General features: G+C 38.9%; 2 protein-coding genes across 2 annotated transcripts; one reads left to right on the top strand and one right to left on the bottom strand.

Moving 5' to 3' along the window:
- The first annotated feature begins 640 nt into the window (after nt 1-640).
- Nucleotides 641-6,956, top strand: LOC105058418 (cryptochrome-1). The gene is given in 8 exon segments (XM_010941345.4): nt 641-1,205; nt 2,504-2,722; nt 3,624-4,025; nt 4,028-4,329; nt 4,522-5,321; nt 5,797-5,853; nt 6,755-6,828; nt 6,934-6,956. Coding segments are annotated over 8 exon segments (2,199 nt in total). The 5' UTR covers nt 641-868; the 3' UTR covers nt 6,942-6,956.
- A 5,253-nt stretch (nt 6,957-12,209) lies between these two features.
- On the bottom strand, nt 12,210-16,046 carry LOC140853949 (uncharacterized). Its single transcript, XM_073249026.1, has 8 exons — nt 15,861-16,046; nt 15,709-15,787; nt 15,543-15,622; nt 15,344-15,410; nt 14,175-14,246; nt 12,879-13,085; nt 12,626-12,806; nt 12,210-12,525 (listed from the first exon to the last, which is right to left on the bottom strand). Exons 1-8 carry the CDS (start codon nt 15,934-15,936, stop codon nt 12,520-12,522), a joined length of 768 nt encoding a protein of 255 aa, XP_073105127.1. The 5' UTR covers nt 15,937-16,046; the 3' UTR covers nt 12,210-12,519.
- Nucleotides 16,047-16,124: the final 78 nt, after the last annotated feature.

Raw genomic sequence — 16,124 nt, forward strand, 5'->3', positions numbered from 1 at the left:
TGGGGGTGAGTAAAATTCGAGAAAATTTTATATATAAAAAGGAAAATTATTAGAACCATGTAAGCAATCCAATTGGTGAATTGTAGATAGAATCTCTTATGATCATTAGAGCAGGTCGAGAGATAATATATCCAGATCTGTATTATGAAAGAGTAGTTAGGCTAATGTAACTGCTGATCCTTTTTTTTCTTTTTCTTTTTTTTTTTTGGATTGAATGGGAGGTTGTGCCACCCTTTGTTTTATTAAATAAGAACTGATCAAATGTTTGCATCTTGTGTATATAAAAGTTATACGCAATTTAACCCAATATAAGTAGGCAACCAAAAATTAGCCTTATTCAGAGAATTTAAATAATCCATTTGCAAAGGGATAGTTAAGGATAAGCATAGATCATGATGCTACCAACTATACTTCCAAAATTTCAAGAAAAAGACAATAAATATTTGTCGAGGCAGGGCTGCTAAGATTATCCTCCCAATTTCAAGAGGTATTTCTGAGAGATGGGATAAATCTTTTTAGTTGCTGAGAAGAGAGAACAAAGACAACTGGGAAGAAAGCAACATGATAATGAAAGAAAAACCACTCATCCAACCAGAACCAAAAAAGAAAAAAAGAAAAGAAAAGAAAAATCAAAACCAATCATCCCAATCCCCACATCCATTTGGCTGAAGCCTTCCCCCACCAGAAAAGAAAGAGAGAGGGGGGAAAAAAAGGAAAAAGGAGAAGAACCATCACAGCCAAGCAGCCTTTTGCTACCTGCAGCCCCCACTTCCCCTGCAGCATGGTGCAAGTTGTAACATGATCTGATCTTCCACTACTCCCATTTTGTTGGGAGGAAGAAAGAAGGCATACAGAGACACACCATAGAATGATGCATGGTGGTGTTGGTAACAGCAGCAGCAGCAACAGGAGCATAGTATGGTTCAGAAGGGATCTGAGGGTGGAGGACAACCCAGCACTAGCAGCTGGGGTGAGGTTTGGGGAGGTGGTGGCAGTGTTCATCTGGGCCCCTGAGGAGGAGGGTCCCTACTTCCCTGGGAGGGTGTCAAGGTGGTGGCTCAGCCAGAGCCTCCTCCACCTGGACTCCTCCCTCAGGAACCTTGGCACCTCCCTCATCACCAAGAGGTCTTTTGACACTGCCTCCACCCTCCTAGAGATTGTCCACTCCACTGGTGCCACCAATCTCTTCTTCAACCACCTCTATGGTTAGTTTATCTCTCTGCCCTCCTCCCTCTCTCCCCTTTCCTTTGGTCATAGTAGGTACGTAGCTGTCTGCTTGCTTACCAGTTTGGTATCATAATTGGATGGACTGTATTCTTGTATGGGGGGGTTGTGAATTTAGTTATTTCTTTGTAACAATTAATTTATCTGTACTTTATCTGTATCTTTTTTCAATTTAACTTTTCTTTTTTGAAAAAATGTTTCTAGTTAGCTAAACTTGGCTGCATCATGATTTTCCACTTTATTCTGGTGTTTTGATTGGCCTTGATTCTTTATCCAATTAATTCAGAGTGATCCGATTTTTTTCTTAGAAAAAAAATGATGTGTCCTGGGGTTCCTGTTATGATAATTCTCCCATGGTTGCATATGATGTTTCTGATAGATTTGATTTTTGGAAATTTTGATGTAGATTTCATCTGTGAGTTCACTAATGCCCCACTTTTTCTTTTGCACTTGTTCATTTGCACACCTGTTATTATTGTTATTATTTTTGGAGAAAATCTGTTCTGTTATTCAATTCCCATCGCTTACCATATATGGAGCGGGTTCCCTTTTTATTAAGAATTTTTAAGGAGTGTGGCAGTTGATACCTTTTTGAATTATTAAATACTACTTTTCTGATCTCAGAAAGAAAATTGCACATCTTGCTCATGGTTTTCTTCTCATCTTTATTCTTAATACCAGTTTCCTGGGCCTTCTCTTCTTTATCATCTTTCGGAAGATGTGTTCTCTCTCTTTTTTTTTTTTTTCGGGTCAGGGAAGATGTGCTCTTTACTGTATGATCATCTGGCTGTGCAAAGTTTGAGTCAGATGCATAAGATTCAAAAAAAAGGAATGGTGGATCTTTTCCTGCATCCATAACAGGATTCGATTTACTTTTACCTTTGATCCATTTCCTCTTTTTCTGATCAGAACCGAAACAATTATGCTTTCTTTTCTGTTCCTCTCGTGAGTTTTGAATTCACTGTGGTATTTCAAGATAAAACTACTGTCTTTCTTCTGACTGTTTGGGCATTGTTTTGTTTTGTCCATTTTATTTCTTGGTTTATACCAGAGAATTTGATGATCAGGCACTTCAAGAAAAGCATTTTCATAAGTTACAGCATGCAAAGCATTCTTATAAATTACAGGATACAAAAACCATCTTTAGATTTCTCATGTCCACTTTGCATCAGACTTGTGATGCACTGCTACTAAGTGATAAAAATGGACAGGCTACAGTTGCACAGATCTTGAATATTTAGTTATGGGCATCTAACTATCCTTGTTGGGTTTTCTCCAGATCCTCTGTCTCTTGTCAGGGACCATCGTTTGAAAGAACTTCTGACGGCTCGAGGCATAACGGTCCGTTCATTCAACGCGGATTTGCTCTATGAACCATGGGAAGTTTATGATGACAATGGCAGACCATTCACAACTTTTGCACCTTTCTGGAATAAATGCCTTAGCATGCCTTATGATCCAGCAGCACCATTACTTCCACCCAAAAGAATAACAACAGGTATGACCTGTGTTTATGAGATTGCACTTTTCCATTGCTGATTGATCTATTGCAACCAAGGTCATCCTTAAGTTGAACCTAGAACATTTCGTCGAGTCACCTGCAGTCGCTGCTTTGGTAAATGTTTGATGTTATGGTGGCAGATCCATCATGCTCATGTAAATAGACTGTGCATCATTTGATGGGGTGCTGCTAAGCAGTAGTACTCACTTACGTGAACAAGTAGTTGGTCAGTTGGTTGCATGCTTCTATATATGGTCAAAAGGAGAAACCCAGAGCATGAGGCTCCAGCCACTAGAGGGTTCAAGAAGGGTTAGATATATGCAGCTTTATCCCCATGCGCGTAGGGGCAGCTTTCATGTTTGAACCCGTGATACCCAAGTCACAATTAAACAACCTTACTGTCGCACCAAGGCCCACTCTCTCTTCTGTATGTGCTCAATCAATCTAAAAATTTTCTTAAGATCACTTCAACATCAAGCAATTGTGCTTCCAAATGATTTAACAGTGTGAGTTGTTACTGCAAATTGATATGATGCTGAGTATGCCTTTCAGACATTTTATATCAGAATTATAACCATAAATGTAATTGTCTTATCTGATATGATCAGGTTTACTTTGCAATATAAAGGAATTTTGAAGTTAATGAACATGCTGCTTATTTATCATGGACTTGTGTGCACTTTAATTTCACCTTCTTAGCCATCCTATTAGTTTTAGGCTGAAATATAACCTGCATCTTGGAGGACCTGGATATTCTTTACCTAAAGAATCGCATATATAGGTTTTTACTAGTTCTTTTTCATTCTGAATGTGATATCAAAATTAAAAACAGGCCATTGAGATAGTTTTTTGATAAAAAGAATCCTTTCTCAAGTGCTCTCTTACTCTGTTTTATCAGGTGATGTATCAATGTGCCCCTCAGAAACTCTGGTCTTTGAGGACGAGTCTGAGAAAGGAAGCAATGCTCTTCTTGCTCGAGCATGGTCACCAGGATGGCGTAATGCTGATAAGTCCCTGACTGCGTTTATTAATGGGCCACTCATTGAGTACTCTATCAATAGGAAGAAAGCAGACGCTGCGACTACATCTCTTCTTTCTCCTCATCTACACTTTGGGGAGCTAAGTGTCCGCAAAGTCTTTCACCTTGTCCGCATGAAGCAACTTGTGTGGACTAATGAGGGAAACAAAGCAGGTGAAGAGAGTTGCAACTTGTTTCTCAGATCTGTCGGTCTTCGCGAGTACTCCAGATACCTGAGTTTCAACCACCCATGCAGTCATGAAAGGCCTCTTTTATCTCACCTTAGTTCTTTCCTTGGGTGATCGATGAGGGTCATTTTAAAGCTTGGAGACAAGGTAGAACAGGCTATCCTCTGGTAGATGCTGGTATGAGAGAGCTTTGGGCAACTGGCTGGCTGCATGACAGGATACGTGTGGTGGTATCCAGTTTCTTTGTGAAGGTCCTGCAACTTCCTTGGAGGTGGGGGATGAAGTATTTCTGGGATACACTATTAGATGCTGATCTTGAAAGCGATGCCCTTGGCTGGCAGTATATTTCTGGGACTCTTCCCGATGGTCGCGAGTTGGATCGCATTGATAACCCTCAGGTATGGCTTTTTCCAGTAGCTTAATTTTAACAGGCTGACACCATTCTATTAAGTTATATTTGATGTAATTATGTCATATGTTCTATATCATATAATCAGACAACATCTTTATACATTTTAACTCAAGTATGCCATATGTTATCAATCCCCTTGATGTCTTCCTTCTTTGAAATCTACTGCTGGAATCTACAGTTTGAAGGATACAAATTCGATCCAAACGGGGAATATGTGCGCCGCTGGCTTCCTGAGCTGGTCAGGTTGCCAACTGAATGGATACACCACCCATGGGATGCACCTGAACCTGTGTTACAAGCTGCAGGAATTGAACTGGGTTCCAATTACCCTCTTCCCATTGTAGAAATAGCTGCAGCTAAAGCCAGACTGCAAGAAGCTCTCGCAGAGATGTGGCAACTTGAAGCTGCATCAAGAGCTGCAATAGAGAATGGAACAGAAGAAGGCCTTGGCGACTCCTCAGAGCTGCCGCTGATTGATTTTCCTGAAGAAATGCAATTGGAAGTGCACCTTGAACCATTAAGGATTACTAATAATTCCCCAGCTGTAGACAGGAGACATGCAGATCAGATGGTTCCTAGCATGACTTCTTCAATAGTTAGAGTTGAGGAAGAGGAAGTTTCTACAGATGTAGGAAACAATGCTGGAGATAGCAGACAGGAAGTGCCATCAAATGTAAATTTCGATGCGGAGCCTGAAAGAGAAGAAATCAATGGAGGTGGCCTTCGAACGGCGAGGGATAATGTTGTTCAACATTTTAGTCCAGCCAGGCTGCAGATACCTGCGCAGTCCACGGCGGATTCGTCGAGTAGCTGGACAGAAAGAGATGGTGGTGTGGTTCCAGTTTGGTCCCCTCCAACAGCATCTGGCCGTTCGGAGCAATTTGTGGCTGATGATACTGGCATTGCGAGCAGCAGCTATTTGCAGAGGCATCCTCAATCTCACCAACTGATAAATTGGAGGCAGCTTTCACAGACTATGTGAGTTTATATATTTTTTTCTTTTTTTTCATAAAATAAGTGTAATAATTTTGTAGTACATCACTGTATAACTAGGGGGACTTCCATATAGTTAAGGAAAGTAGTTCACAAAATTCAGTTTTATGATTGAAAAAGTGCTAGAAGTCTCTTGCTTTCACATATACCCATTCCTCTAGCTTTTGTATAACAAATATAAAATGACTTGTTTTTTGATGAATAAGATAAAATGTCTTTGATAACCTAAACTAGCAGAATTTTTCACATAATGATCTCATTTGGGGCAAACGGATCACTTATCATAAAGAGGATGAGCTTCAAGAGAACGATTAAGAGTTCTGTTTGATACGAAGCATTCTTTTATATTCTTATTGTTTTTCGTTAAGGAAAAATGTACTTTATATTTTTGTCTTTGAATTACACTAAGCAGATTCCTCTAGGTCACTAAATGGTACTTCTTATTTCTGTGGTGAATAAGCTTGCATGACAGGACAAGAACTTGGGAGTTGGAGAATGCGGTGCCGAATGCTATTGGGTAATCCATAAACTCCATAATAGAAGATAACTCATGCAAATTAGTTGGTCTTCTCTCTTTGTAGCTTTATCTACATATAAGCATCATACTTTCTGAATGTTAATTTGAGCAGACAATCAAAATCTCTGCTTCTGCTGTGCCATATAGTTTGTTGCATAATAATTCATAAGAGGACTGTATTATTCATCAGATCACCTGAATTTTCTAATAAATTCATGTGCACGTCTCTCTAAACGGCTCCAGACTGAACCTGAAGTTGGATATTTTTTTCTCCTTTGTTTTTGGGGGGGGGGCGGGGGGGGGGGGGATTGCTATGTGATGAAAGCGTTCCAAATCCCAGTTGTGACAACAAAGCACAGATTACAGCCTCAAAACCCCCTTTTTAAAAAATATATATATATTTTAATCCATGAAAGATATGGAGCAAATAAGACAGATCCAGAGCCTTCGTCACAAACATCCACCATACTCCAAAAGGTAGTCATTTACTCATTTACCTTTGAAAAATCTTGATCTGAAAAGACCCTGCTCTTTTCCCTGATAAAAATTGCGGCTGCATTGAACAGAATCAAGATGGTTTTTCCACAACATACAGATCTGCAATCATAGGATTGCATATAAAGGAAAAGGCCTCTCCTAATACAATCTAGCAGGGAAAATAAGAGCAAAAACCAGCCAGTCTACAATTTTTCTAATTTCAAACATATGCAACAAAGAAAATTTGCAGGAAGCAAGAGAAACCAGCATGTAGTCATACATGATTTAAGTTGACTTCTCCGTCTCTGCTGCTTCCTCGGAGATGGTGGTGGTCTGACAACAATGCTTTTCTTCCATTGTTTGTCAATTTTCCTTGAAAGTATCTTGTTGATTCCCTGTTCAATCTCCCTGTCTCTTTTAACAGTCAGCATGCGAGCAATCTTGGTTCTACACAGGATTCAACTTTGGGCTTGTCATTGTCATGTTCTGATTCACCGGGTATGCAAGGACACAATTGTTAACTTCTTGCTGATAGTTCTGCACGTAATATCAACATTGTTCCAACTTATCTAAGTTTCAGTTACGGTATGATAAATATATCAGCCAAATGAAGAGGTACATAAGAAAGAAGCTTTTGGAGGAGCAAATGGAAATCTTTTGCGATCGCTTCTCCTAACGAGCCAACTGCCTTCTATTCCAAAAGCTCCTCGGTCACATGAATTTCGACGACATGGACATGGTCCTCCCCCCGCTTTCTCTTGCGCCCACTAGAGATTGTTGGTCCTGGCTTCGGAGGAATCAAAGTCTTCGCTGCCCTCCACGTTTATTTGATGACTATTGCTGCTTGGATGGGTCGTCAAGCTGCCAATGCCACTGCTTAAGTTTGTAGTCGAGCCGCCGCTGCTTGGATTAATGGTCTGGGCGGCTTTGGAGTCTTTGGACTGTTAATAGGGGACGACTTGGCTCGAAGCTTTGAGGCAGGGGAGATGGTGCAAGTGATGGCCTTCACGGCTCCACGGCGGAGGAAAGAGGCAGGGTGGCGCGGGCGGAGTTGCCGCCGATGGCAAAGGGTGAGGGTCTGGAGAGGCTGCGGTGGAAGTGGTTGGAGGAGGAGGCAGACATGTGGGACGGGGTAGTCAAGGAGGCCGGGGAAGATGCCACCAGCGGCACAGTCGGCGAGGGGGTCCAACATGAAGCCGATCGGGTCAGACATGAAGCCCTGATCAGAGGCAAGGGGGCCATGGTCGGCGGCGAGGGGGCCGAAGAGAGACCTGAGAAGCGGGTGGTAATTGTTCTGGGTGGGGTGCCTCCTGCTAGGTCGTGATAATTTAGTTATTTCATATTTTTTTTAAATAATTTTAGTAACACCGTCCCATCTCAAAGTTGTTGTTGCGGTTGCGGAGGGTATTCATATGATTGTGGTAGAATAAAAAATATTTATAAAAAAAAAAAATAATTATATAAAATATTTTTAAAAAATAAAATTATAAAATTAATGAATAAAAATAGATAATATCTCACACGACAGATTAAATTTTATCCATAATAATGATAGAACTCTGTTGTCCATAGATCAAAACGGATAATATCTGAATCGAACAATAGGTATAAATATAAATTTTTTATATTATAAATATAATAAATAAAAAATATTAAATATTTTTATTATTTATTTAAATAAATTAATAAAAATAAAATTGATGTCAGTCTGAGATACAACGATGGTTTTTAGTTTCATTAAATGCATGATGAGTGTGTATATATTTATGTATACGTGTCCATATACATGCTTCCTTGTGGTCAAGAATTTAGCATATAGGCCGTAGATGTTTTTCATTCAAGTTGATGCAAATTAATTCACCCAATAAGGATAAAGATAATATTTTTAAGTAAATCCTCTATATGAATAGAAAGATTAATATATAAATGATAACTTATTTGCAGATATATAGTAAAAAAAGTCAAGTATTGGCGACAATTCTCATCTGTAAAATAGCATGATAGCATAATCACTAACAAATAACCATTGATATTTCTATCCTAATATATAAAAATGGTACATTAATATACCATCATCGTTTTTATTCACAGACAAGGAACATCTCGCTTCTCCTTGTCACTCTCACTCCATTCACTTTTGAATCCCAACTCAAATCCAGATTGGCATAAATTGTTTCTAATGTTTAGTCCAAGTATGCCAAACTGAGGAGCTTTCAAGTTCAAAGCTTGGGAGAGTTTTAACAGATATTTAAACCCTGGGTAAATCCACCTGGTGGGTATTCTTCCTTCACTTAAAATGAAAATGTTTATTTTAATATGTATAGCATCTTGTGTGTGTATATGTGGTAAAGGGTCGTCTCTGTGCAGGTCTGCGACGATGCACATGCACACCGGTGGCAAAGACTTGAAGGTGGCGGGCAAAGGTCTCTTAAATTTGTCTTAATTTTAAGAAAAATATTGTCATAAATTTGTTGCTCTTAATGTATATTGGCATTGGCTGATGCTTTTAAAATATGGTCTGTCAAAAGTAACATTAAATTCTTAATTATAAGATATTTTTTTAAGCATTTGATATTTGCCAATAGCATTTGTATAGTTATATTTTATGATGTGCTAATCATATTTGAAAAATATGAAGCGATCTAAAAGAAAGAAAGAAGCTAAAAGCTAATTATTTCAGGTTCCTACTAAAGCATTCTTTTATTTTTTATTTCTTATAGAAGCATTTATCAAAATAATATTAGCAAATAAGTACATTTTTTTAAGAGTACTTTTCTTTTGCTTTAAAAGTCATAAAAGGACTTTTGCCCTTCTAGATGACCAAGATCACTTATTCGACCAATAATTCAATCCCTCAATAATATTAAATCCACAGGCAGATTAGAGAGAGAAGAAAATCAATACTTTCATTTTGTCTTATCCCATATATATACTATCAAATTTGCTGAACTATTCTGAATTTTGAGGTGTTAGAAACATTGGCGCAAAACAGCTTACCAAACATACCTCAACTTGCTAGCAGGATTGAAGAGCCCAGAATACAGGACTGAGCTGTCTAATTCCAGATGAAACCCCTCGATTCCACGTCCAGGAGATGATAGATTCTGCGGGTTTAATTTTCATTTTCACATTTTTTTGTAGAAAAGTGGAAAAAGCTCCTGTTTCCACAAGTTCCTCGAAATCGATTAAACATTTTTTTTCATAACCATTGCCAGAAAATTGGGTTTTGCTGGAAAACTATATTACCATTCTAAGCTGTTTCTTCAGGCTATAGCAACCAAAGACCCCAAGTGTTGTCTAGCTGTCGGGTTTTAACTCATCATGTCAACCCCCCACACACCCACCACCACCACACACACACACACACACAAAAAAAAAAAAAAGTTAGCACAAAACCTAAAAATAAGTGAACATCATAAAAATGCTTGGTTGTTCTTCATCAAACCTGTTCTGGAAAAACAAAAAAAGTAATAAAACACAAATTTTTTCCTCTCACCTGAAAACCTATTTACAAAGATCAGACTTCATCCAATTCCTGTTAATAAAGACCGTGAGCGATCAAACAACCACTGTGTGTGCAAAACCCAAACCACCAACCACTGCAAGCTTTGGTCAAGCATTACTGGACCATTATACGATCAGCCCCTGCCCAACCTGATTAGACATGGACAAAGACAGCAAAGAGAGGGGTTCATGAATATATATCGATCTCAAACCAAACTCAAACCGGATCAACTGGATGTAATGGCTCAAATATGAGATGATATACATTATGCAAAAAATGCAAACATCCATGATGCCTACAAACTCCGTTTTGTGCACTTAATTTCGTGTCAATAATACAACTCCATCCACAAAAATTGACAGAACCATATAAGGTAAACTCCAATTTAACAAGATACAAAAATAATATGACCAATATTAGTTAGCTTTAATTGAAACAAGTAACAGTAATTAAAATTCATATCTTCATGGAAGGGGTGTGCATTCGAAGAAAAGGTGCAGCCTTATGATATAAGAGCCATAAAAAGGCCTCAGCTTAGCCATGATCCCAGTACTACTAGTGCCACCTAATAAATTTTGATAAAAAATTGGTAACAGCAGCACTCGTGCACAAGCAGATGGACATCACGAAAGACTATCTCCTACAGACATCTGATTCCACCAAGGCTCGTCTGCCTAGATTCGATAGGTACTATAAATCCATTATTTTTGCACCCATCCATGCCTCAAACACCTTGAGAGAATGCATGACACACCCAATAGACTTCAGATGATGCAGTAAAATTAGAGACACCAACAAGTTGATGACACAAGCTCAAATTGCACCGGGCACACTCACTACACCTTCTGTTCAATCTTGCAAAATACTAGTAGATTTTAATATATGAATATTATATAATAAAAGGCAATTAACCAACACTTCACACACTGCAGTTCAAGTTTCTTCCATTGTACAAGAAAAGAATGACAATATTTAATGTTAACAATGTCCATTCAGCATTTCAAGATTATTCCAACCAAATAAAACAAGTGCCATTGGTATGAAAAAAGTTCAGCTAGCGTGAAACCCATTGCAGACAGCAGTGTTCATTCATATGCTCAAATACAATATAGCAGACAAATTAACCTGCGATGACCACAGTCAATGGTGTAGAATCATGTGGAAGATCGGTAATAAACTATACAAAATATGCATAAAAATAAATTACCATACCAATGGACAAAAATCGATGGGGATGATAGCCATCCACCAATACCAACAGCAAAAAACGAGCCAATAACCAACTTGATCTCCACAGCTACGAGGGCAGCAATAGTCTCACACAACCAACTTGTAATATCCACCAGACGTTCCAACCGCTCAGTTCACAGCTACAGCCACAGGCTGCATCATCACATGTTGTAAACATGGTGAAATTTGAATTAAATTCCTAGAATTTCATTTATCACTATGGTGACAAGGAAATGTCTGACCCAATAATCCGACTTAGCTTGTTCTGACCAAATGGCCCTAGGGAACAGATTTGCATTTCTTCCAATCATGCCAATGGTGTATGCCCTAAAGCTAAATATCAGCACACCAAATCTATCATTCACGTTAACAAATATTATTGCAATATGCTTGATTTAGAAGGTCTAATATTATGTTTACCACTCAACATAGCATCAGGCCAATTTACCACTTAAATATGAAAAGAATTGAACAGCAACCCTAGCAAATCGAGAACCAACTCAGAGAAATTGCACTTTATGCATGGTTGGGAGAAACACATATCAGTTCTGATACTCTTGTTAAGGTCTGTCTGTGCACAACATGTGGATGATGAATGAACAGTAAAAAGCTACCTGCCCCCAACAGCTATTGGTACATAACCTTTTTTAAAGTACACATGCAGAAGAAGATGTTAAATGCTGATAATATAAACAACATCATGTGCCAGTGCTACAGCAACTGATATGGTCATCACAGCTAGCACTACTCCTTTCAGTGCCCACAAATGGGAAATACAGAAGATAAGATCAATATCAGAATGTAAACGAAAAAAATGACAAGAGTCTGGAACAAAGAACTAAACGTAGTTCTTACCAGTCACGAGACAATCTAAGTATATTAGAGAACTGGTATCAGTCCAGGGCTCGTTTCTAGAATGTTGGTCAGCAAAATATCACTATCAGCATAACTATCACCATCATCATGGAGTACAAACAACATCGTCACCACCATCAGCATCATCACCAACATCATCATCAAGAACAAAGAACATCGGCTACAACATCATCAGCAAGGACATATCCATTTGAAACCATCTTGCCGGTAAGCCACAACAACCCTTTCACGAACAGTAAACTAGAAAAATGCACAGTAGGGCCTATCATAAGTGAAGTTATATTAAATTATCATAAAACGAGTTTATAATAAAGGGCAAAAGGAGGACATATGCATTACTAAAAGTTCATATAGATCATAGTAGACTTGTAACAAACACTACCAGCCTATATACTACTTCAACGCCACAAGCACGGCATAGTTTAGAAACCACGATAAACCAGCAAAGTACAATTTTGCAACCTTAAAAAGGAGTCCAGGGTAACCAAAGCTATCACAGCAGTTCATAAAGATCCTCCTTTATAGCATATGCCTATAGCAGAGCTGTAAGGGGATCTCCAACCAATCCACATGATCCATCAATCCTGCCAATCAACCCAAATGAAAAATTAATCAGACAAATAGATAGATACATCAAAACAAAGCAAGATATAATAACTTTGTAACAACTATAAAGTTAAGTACCTGATCAGAACCGTGTGGAGATGGACTCCGGGAATCTGCACGTCGACCATAGGGTGAAACACTTCGTGATGGTGGAGAGCGTGCACCATGGCTACCTTTGTCAGGGCTTTTATCGCGAGGTGGGTTCCTGCGAGGTGTTGGACTCCTTTGAGGGCTATCGCTATGCCGATCAGGTGATGCACTGTCCAAGATAGTAGATCAGGCAAATGATGCAGGAAGCATTAAAGCAGTAAGGATATAGCAACAATGCTACCTGTCATAAGAGCGGCTCCTGCTTCTCCTTCGATCACCATCTGACCTTCTACCATGGCCTCTATAATAATCAGGGCTTAGACTGCGACTTCTGCTCCTATGGCGATAATCCCTTTCTCTCTCACGGTACCTGTCACGCTCATAACGCTCCCTGCTTCGACTACGGCTTCGCCTCCTATGAATTTTGTCTCGATAACCATCTCTGTACCTGATCTATGCATAAAAAAATTATAACCTGAGGTTTGCTAAGAACAATAATGTATCTATGAGGCTGCAGAAATTTACCACCTTGTGCACACAAATGCAAAACCAAATCAAACATTATTATGAATTTAACTCTCATCCCCACCAAAATTCTTCAGATGGATCCATAAATTTATACAGCAGAACACGTGATTAAAGATAAACATTCAAGTGCCAAGTAGATAAGGTATGTGTCCTAGTGCTGTCAACATGTTTGCAACATCTTACTAGCATGAATTTTGATTTTATGGTTTATGACTCAAAGTTGTCTTACAACACCAAAAATATTATCAACTCCTGCCATGTCAGCATCAAGGCTGAACAGGGCAAAAAGAGCTCTGAAATGTTAAGCTAGTCAGCATACAAGCAATTCAGTTAAAATTGAATATGTTTCTCACGATGCTGGGGATGCATTAAGTGAAATCAATTTTGATAAAACCAAAAAGAAACAGTCTGGAAGTTGGCTCAACCTGAACCCATCTACATCAAACCAAACACTTAATTGGGCTCAAAAATTCCATCCTGACCACAGGTTGGGTTGGATTAGGGTTGAGCTTATCTTAACCAGAATGTATCCTAACCCAATCCAAACCTGGCTCAACCTAACCCAACCAGATAAATAAATAAGTAAATAATTAATTAATTATATTTATGCTTCATATAAAATACTTTTATATTTTATTTACCCTACTGAGTTATAGAATAACATAACCACATCCAAGAAAAATCCAACTGAGTAGTAACCTAACAAAAATGTTCAAGAGCTTCCCCCAGTCTTACACCTATACAACCCAACCTAACCCATCGAATCCAATCCAACCTGATCCAAATTTAGTTAAGATTGGATCGGTCAATGGTTGTCCTCAACCCAACACAACCTGCCCCACTTGCAGCCCTGATCAGAGAAAAAGGGAAAACAACATGCTGATATTGATAAGCAATCTGGCTTAGCATCTTCAATGCATATCAGAATAGACAGTAAAATGTACCCCAACCCACCCCCCCCCCTCCCCACCCCCCCAAAAAAGAACAGAAGAAGAAAAAGAAGCCTTACCTTGGCCTAGGGCTACGGCTTCTTGACCTGCCCCTTGTCCTTGGGAGCTCCTCTACAATTCTTCCTTTATGACTGCAAATAGGAATTTGAAAAGGACCATAAGCAGCAATCCAAAAAACTCATATAAATAAGTCAACCAGAACATTGAAATAATAATTGTATGCATATGTAGATTGCAAAGCAAAGATGAGGGGCAGTCTCAAGTGTAGTGCTAAAAAGAATTCAACAAAAAAAAAAAGACAAACAATTACAGTGAAAATGCTTACAAAAATGGCGCCAAATATAACATTAAAAGGTCCAAATAAGCCCAACTTGTATGGATTCTACCGTTTAAAATATTTTTCAACTTTTTAAGAAATAAATCACAACAGCCGAAAACCTATTCATGTGCACAACAAGATAACCAGCCCAAGCCCAATAATTTGATCCCCTCAGTAAGTATCCCCAGCCCCTTCCCATAAAGTTATCCAATAGACAATCATGCTCCACCAATCAGTGTCACTCCACCGGACAGTTGGCCATGTTCTACAGGGTCAACAGCTAGGGAGAACCAACCAATGAGATGAATCTGACCATGGCAAAGGTAAGACCACTCTTGGTCAACAGGAATTAGTTCAACCCTATACTGGAAGTTTAAAATACTATCTGGATGCTAAACTGGCAATTTGCAAGCTCCAGTAGAAGGTGAAAAGCATGAGTTGAAAATTTTTACTACTTATTGCAAAAAATAGCAAATAATCTTCTCATCAATGCCTACAACCAGAAGTATCTAACATTATCTTCCTAATATATAATGCTGGAATAAGGTTGTGATTCTCATTATCCACGAGTGAGGCCCCCATTCAGGTCCAAAATGCCTGATCAAAATGTTAGACCGATAATTCTCCAAAACAAAAGAAAAAAGGTAAAAAAAAAAAAAACCCACTTGCCTAGACATCATTAAGAGAACCAACATATGTCAAATATTTGCAGCAGTTATCACAAGCTTTCAATACCACAGAAATCTCACCTAACGATTTCCTTACCCTACCAAGAATGAATCAAAAAGAAAAAGATAATCAATATCATACAAAAGAAGAAGAAAATGTGCCACGATTTAAGTGATGATCCTAAACTTATTTTGATATCTAGTAAAACATCCAATATCCAAGTTCCAAGTTTTGACTTACATAGGTTCAGCATTCGGCCCATATTTCGCAAATTGAACCATAATGTTTCGACCATCAACATTTCGCCCTATCAGCACAACAAGACCAAGAATCAGAATTTTCTCTGGTAAAAATATCAATTTCTACCGCACAACAACACATATCAAGAACTATATTTTTTTTTTATAAAGCGGAGCCATAAAAATATAGTTAAACTTGCCATCGAGCTTGTCCACGGCCTTCTGAGCCTCATCAGCATACTTGTACCTCACGAACGCAAATCCCCGCGAATCCCCAGTCCTCCATGCCCACGAGAAACCAACATAAGCAAAAATACAACACGAAAACCTGGAAATCTCCCTAGAGAAATTTAAGCATTATCACACCTACGGTCCCTTGGAATGAAGACATCCACCACCTTGCCATATCGATCGAAGAGAGGGAAGAGATCATCCGCGGTGGTACCTATGAACCCCAAAAAAAGACAATCAGAACGAGCTGGAGAGCAGAAAGAGGAGAGAAAAGAGAGGATACTCACGGAAGCTGATGTTGAGGACGAGAAGCGAGTAGGTATCCTTGATGTCCGGCGGCCCGGATCGGCCGAAGTGCGACATGATCAAAGAAGGGAGCAAGCGGATTCGGTGGAGCTAGGGTTAGGGTTTGGGAGAGAAGCGCGGGTATTTCTCCAAGAGCAGGGCTATCGCCTATCACCAGTATGCCCACACAATATATATATATATACACACACAATACACACACATAATATATAAATACACATATGTATGTATGCATGTATGTATAT

Source organism: Elaeis guineensis, chromosome 15 (genome assembly GCF_000442705.2).
Source record: "Elaeis guineensis isolate ETL-2024a chromosome 15, EG11, whole genome shotgun sequence".
Classification (NCBI taxonomy): Eukaryota; Viridiplantae; Streptophyta; class Magnoliopsida; order Arecales; family Arecaceae; genus Elaeis; species Elaeis guineensis.